This window comes from Falco cherrug, chromosome 12, assembly GCF_023634085.1.
Source record: "Falco cherrug isolate bFalChe1 chromosome 12, bFalChe1.pri, whole genome shotgun sequence".
Lineage (NCBI taxonomy): Eukaryota > Metazoa > Chordata > Aves > Falconiformes > Falconidae > Falco > Falco cherrug.
Window position 1 is genome coordinate 9,631,924 of NC_073708.1, and position 5,522 is coordinate 9,637,445.

A 5,522-nucleotide genomic window follows, 5' to 3' on the forward strand; every position below is an offset into this window, starting at 1 on the left:
GCAACATGCCCTGGGGAGGATTGTTTCATACAAAACAGACCTTTGGATAGGCTTTTCATTTCCTTCACAGCCAAGTGCAAAGGAACAGCAAGTCCTCGCTCCTAATAAAATGACAACAGTTAGCGACACAGATGGGCTGCTTCTCCACAGTGAGCGCAGCCGCGTCCTGCACCCACACCATTCCTGAGGTCCTGCAAGAGAGGGGTTACAGCCCCACAGCTCCCTCCTGCTTCGCCTTGTACCCCAACCTTCCCCATGGGCGGGACGCCCTGTCTGAGGGTCAGCTTTTACACCCTCTCGGGAGAAAACAGATCTGTGCTGGGAGGGGGTGAGCCCTGGTGGTCAGCACACGTGATTCTTTATCTGGGAGCACGGTTAATTGGCAGATGCCAATCACACCTCCAGCCCCACACCGGCAGATGCCAATCACACCTCCAGCCCCACTACGAGTGGGGCTCTCGGCCCGGCACAGCACAAGCATGGGCAGGGAGCCAGGCTGCAGCAGCCTGGGGTGCAGAGGGGGCAGGGCTGCAGCGTGTGGGGCGTGCAGGGGATGTGGGGTGCCGTGGATGTAGGGGTGCAAGGGGTGCAGCTGGCGTGGGGCTGCAGGATGCAAAGGGCGCAGGGGTGCAAAGGGTGATGGAAAGGGTGCAGGAGGTGCAGCTGGAGGGATTGCAGGGGGCAGGGGGTGCAGGACGCAAGGAGGGGCTAGGGGTCAGGGCCCCGCCCTGGGAGCCCCTGCAGGCTGTGCTCCGGGCGGGTGCCTCCAGCTGCGGGCGGGGCCGCACATCTGGGCGGGGCGGGGCGGGGCGGCCGGCCAGTGACTCCGGCGGGGCCGCGCGCAGCATCCCACAGCCGGGGCGCCGAGCCGAGCCGAGCCGAGCCGACACCATGCCCAAGTGCCCCCGCTGCCAGAAGGAGGTCTACTTCGGTAAGGGTTCCCTGCGCCCCCCCCGGCCGCCCCTAAGCCGCGGGGACCGCGGGGCTGTCGCGCTGCTTCAGCCGGGGTGCGCCGATGCCGCACCCCACCGGGCTTGGGATCCCCGGGCACCACGGCGCTGCGGGTCCTGGGTGCCCTGGTGTTCTGTGCCCTATCGCTGCCAGTTCTTGGGGTGCCCCAAAGCTGCGCATCCCTGCGCTGTGGGTCCCCGGCGTGCCCTGGTGTTGGGCACCCCATCACTGCCCGTTCTTGGGGTGCCCCAAAGCTGTGCATCTCTGCGCTGTGGGTCCCCGGGGTGCCGTGGGGGTGTGGGGGGGTGGCCCTTATAAATCCACCCAAGGAGGTGCCTTGCAGTGGGATGCGGGCTGCAGTTGGGTACCCCCAGTCTTGCAGACGGGGCTCAGCCCTGGTTCTTTCCCACCATTGCCCACAGCCCCATGCCAGTTTGAAGCCCAAAGGCCCGGCCAGCGCAGCCTGCTGCTCTGAAAGCTGGTGCAGGCGAGTAAGCACCTTCCCAAGGGCAAATCCTGCCCTCGGGCACGTTCCTGGGTCCGTGGGTTGCCCACATTTTGGCTTGTGTGGTTTAGCATGGTGAGATGACACCACTGGGGTGTTATTTTTAAGCCACCTTTGCAGGCTAATGGTGAGCCTTGTCGGGCTGCTGTCTGCCACTGGGCTTCAGGCAGATGTCCTCCTTCCAGACTGGGGCCCCAAAGCTCCAGGCTCCTGCCCCTTCTGGTGCCATGGTCTGGCTGTCCTGCCTGAGGGTATCTGGGGGCTTTGAGCCTCTCACCTTGCCAGCAGCAGCTGCTGGAACAGGCAGGCTCTGGCTGCCAGACCTCCCCACATCCCTGGTTTAGCTGCACCTGAGGGGGTTTGCTGGGAGCAGCTTATGTGTGCTCCCTGCTTTTTAATTTAGTAGAGATGAGGGATCTGGGAACCCGAGTGCCCACACTGACTTCTGCTCACTCTGCCCAATTTCTGCTCCGCGCGTGTGTGTGCCCCAGCTCCTACTTGGGCTCTGGCAAAGGACTTGGAGGCTCAAACGCAGGGGCTGCTCTCTGGGCTGCGGAGCCGTGGCTGTTGGTGATGCCCACCCTGGGGAGGTGTGCTGGGGCTGGCGCGGGTGCTGCTGCCTGCAGTGCTGCTTGGGACGTGGCTCCTGTGGCTGGCGAACATCGCTTTGTCTAAACTCACCCTTCAGCTAGGCTTTGAGGTGGGGGGTTGGCACAATACAGTTTGTGTCTCCCTCCTGCAACCAAGGGTCTTGGGGCACCTCATTTACCCACATGGCTTGATACCAGCAGCTACCAAGGTGCTGGTCAGTGTCTGCCTTTCTCTATGGATCTGCTTTGATCCCAACTGGGGCGAGCTGTGTTTGCCATGCCCACAGGTGTGGCAGTGCTGGTATGGGGCTGTCTGACCAAGGAGGGGTTTTAGCCCTGTGCTTATCAGGCTGCTATTACGAAACGCCTGTTGATACAGAGGCTGAGGAGGGTTCAAAAGCTGTTGGAGAACCAAGCTTGCCGCCTGATTTCTGTGCCTGCAGATAAGGAGCGCTGGCAGAGGAGGCAGAGCAAGCCTTGCTCTGGAGCACCCCAGAGCTCCTGGTGCCTGGCAGTGCTGCTCGGGTATGCCTCGGGCTGCTTTCGGCCAAATCATGTCTGTAACAGAGCAGGGGTGAGGAGGAGAGGATGCCAAGGGGACCGGGGATGGGTTTTGCAGGGCCACCACCACCTTTCCAGGGGAATCTCGCCTGCATGGCTGAGAGCCGCTGGGGCCCCACTGCAGCGAGCCTTGGCAGAGCCCCTGCCCGAACGTTGGTGCAATGCTTATGTGAGCGGTGGGGAAGCTGAGTGCCTTCCAGAAACCCTGTGACAGGAGAGTCCCACCATGGGCCCGGCTCGGGCTCCTGAGGGTGCTCGGGGGGAGGACACTGCAGCCCCCACTGGGTTATGAGCACAGGAGACTCTTTGTCTGCTGGGAGATGGCAGCGGGGCTGCCTCGTGACATTTGGGCATTGCCCCCGCTGCCACCTCTGCAGCCGTTGGCTTGCTCTTTGCCTGAGCTGTTGTGGGTATATTTGGACTCCAAAGAAGAGGTGTTCCAGGCTGCCAAGGGCCCCCCGGGGCGCCCGCTGCCAGCAGCCGCTCAGTGCCACTGCTCAACCTCTTTTTGCAGGCGTGGGGAGCGTGCTCAGACCTGGCTCTGACAGGGCCCTGCGGAAAGCTCTGCTTTATCACTTAAGAAATCCCCAGGAGTGAAGCTGCCAATATGAAGAGCACATACGTCTGCAGAAAATACCCTCCTCCCCCACCGTGCTGCAATTAAAAGCCACCCTGTGTTCCCCCCTCTCTCCATAAACACATCCCAGCTCCAGCAGACAGCATGTTGTCTCCCCCACAGCCGCCTGAACCCCGGCCAAGCTTCAGCCCTGCTCTGGTTTGCCGTGGTGCATGTGGAATTGGAGCGGTGGGCAGAGTGCTGGTGGCTCGTTTGTGTTGGCAGGGTGTGGCGATGGCTTTGCCTCCCTGGTTCTCACCAGCATCCCCCCCTCGCCCCTGCCAGCTCTAGTGATTGTTGGGTCTCCAGCTGGCTGGGAAGAAAGTCATCCCCTTGCCGGCTGACATGGGAAGGAGCAAGGTCCTCAGATCTTTGGAAGATGGATAGAAATCAGCCTGTCTGCATGGATGCAGTGATGCTCATCCTGGGCATGGCACTGCTGTTTCAGATCCAGGCACCTGTGTGTTTACAGTGAGCTCCTGGGTTTGAAACATGGTGCTTTCTGTCCTGGACAGGTAGACTTGAGAAAAGCCCAGAAAAGTCCTCCCTAGGGTTGATGACAGGGAGGCCAACCTGCGAAACCTTAACTTGTTGTGCCTGGTTAGGGCCTCAACTAACCCATCTCCTTTCCGTGGCAGCTGAGAAGGTGACTTCTCTGGGGAAGGACTGGCACCGGCCCTGCTTGAGATGCGAGAAGTGTAACAAGACCCTGACATCTGGAGGCCATGCAGAGGTGAGTTTGCTGCCAGCAGGTCGCTGTCCTCTGCAGCTAGGGGCTGCAGGAAGGGTGGGATGGGCAGAGATGGAGCTGAAGGGCGGTAGGGGCTGATGCTCTTTCTCTGTCCCCACAGCACGATGGCAAGCCATACTGCAACCACCCCTGCTATGCTGCCTTGTTCGGGCCCAAAGGTAGGGCCACTGTGGCTGGGGTTGTGGGAGGGAAGGGGGCTCAGGGCTCCCGTCTCTCAGTGACACTCATCCCTTGGTGCACTCACCGTCCCGCAATGATGCTGAGCCCGCTCTGTCTCTCTTCCAGGGTTTGGCCGGGGAGGAGCCGAGAGCCACACGTTCAAGTAAACCTCAGGTTGGTGCCTCCTCTTGGAGCTCCCCTCCCGCCTCTGGCTCCGTGGGCTGGCTGGGGCTGTCCTCCCCGGGACAAGCGGGGAAGGCAGGTGTGCCACGGCGTCTCTCCGGGCTGGCTGTGACTCCCAGCCCTCACGCCAGTGCTTGGGAGCAACCTGCTGGGTGCCAGCTCCTCCTCTCTGCCAGCCCCAAGTGACTGTCACCTTAGCTCTGGCAGCGGACACCAAAGGCTTTTGCTTTGTGGCCTGTCAGCAAAGACGGGCTCTGTCCTGGAGTGCCTTTGTCCCTGGGATGTCCCTGCTCCCAGCCCAGCCTGACTTCATCTGCCCCTCTCTTCCATCCCTCTCCAGGTCTGACGGCCAGGGTTCCCAGCACAGCCTGAAGAGAGCACAAACACACCGCGACAGACATGCATTTTTGTTTTGTTTTTGATTCATTCTGTACTAGACTAGCACATGAAAAGCAATAAGTAACCGAGGCTGGGGCTGGTGCGGAGAGGGGCTCCGCTCCAGGTGGAGCACTGCTGGGATGGGGGCGTTGGGACGCCTTGCCGGATAGGAAACTTGGCTGGTATTGCTGAAGGCTGCCTGGAGAGGAGACCGCACCCTTCCAGCCAAAACCCAGCCCTGCTTCTGGCACCCGGCTCTCCTGGCTGGGCTCACAGTTGTATTCTCAGTCTTTAATAAACTGAAAGATGCTTCTCCCATGTCGCTGCTGTGCTCTGTAACCGGAGTCCTGTGGGGCTCGCTTGCAAAGTGTTTGCTGCTTGCTTAAGGACTCCTGTGGCTTCTGGATCAAGCCCCTCACCATGTGGATGGCTCCACGTGCTTTTGCTCCTGGTGTGCGCAGGGTCCTGCCCTTGGCTGCCCACCCCAGGGGCTGCTTGAGCTCTGGGGGGTGAGAACAGCCCCAGGGTGCTGCGGGCACCGGAGCTGAGTGCGCCCCAAAGGAAAGAGCGGTGGGTGTCGTGCCGGTGCTTGTCCAGGGTCAGGGTCTCCCTGGGCTTGGGGGGAAGGTCCTACCCCACCCACAACCTCACTGGGTCTGTGTCATGATGTTTGCAGAAGTCTAGAGTGTGGAGCCACCTCTTGATGCTTGTGGCTGTCATGGGGTTAAAGCAGAGGCGTGCAGTGCTGCTGGACAAGGGAGATGGCTGACCTGAGGTCCCTGTGGCACTCAGTGGCCTCCTGGCCATGTCCCAGCCCCTGGCAGTGCC

At 61.2% G+C, this 5,522-nt stretch overlaps 1 protein-coding gene across 1 annotated transcript; it reads left to right on the top strand.

Moving 5' to 3' along the window:
* The first annotated feature begins 801 nt into the window (after positions 1 to 801).
* Positions 802 to 5,012, top strand: CRIP1 (cysteine rich protein 1). Its single transcript, XM_005434182.4, has 5 exons — positions 802 to 931; positions 3,862 to 3,956; positions 4,075 to 4,132; positions 4,260 to 4,307; positions 4,657 to 5,012. The coding sequence occupies exons 1-4, from the start codon at positions 892 to 894 to the stop codon at positions 4,298 to 4,300; spliced, it is 234 nt and encodes a 77-aa protein (XP_005434239.1). The 5' UTR covers positions 802 to 891; the 3' UTR covers positions 4,301 to 4,307; positions 4,657 to 5,012.
* Positions 5,013 to 5,522: the final 510 nt, after the last annotated feature.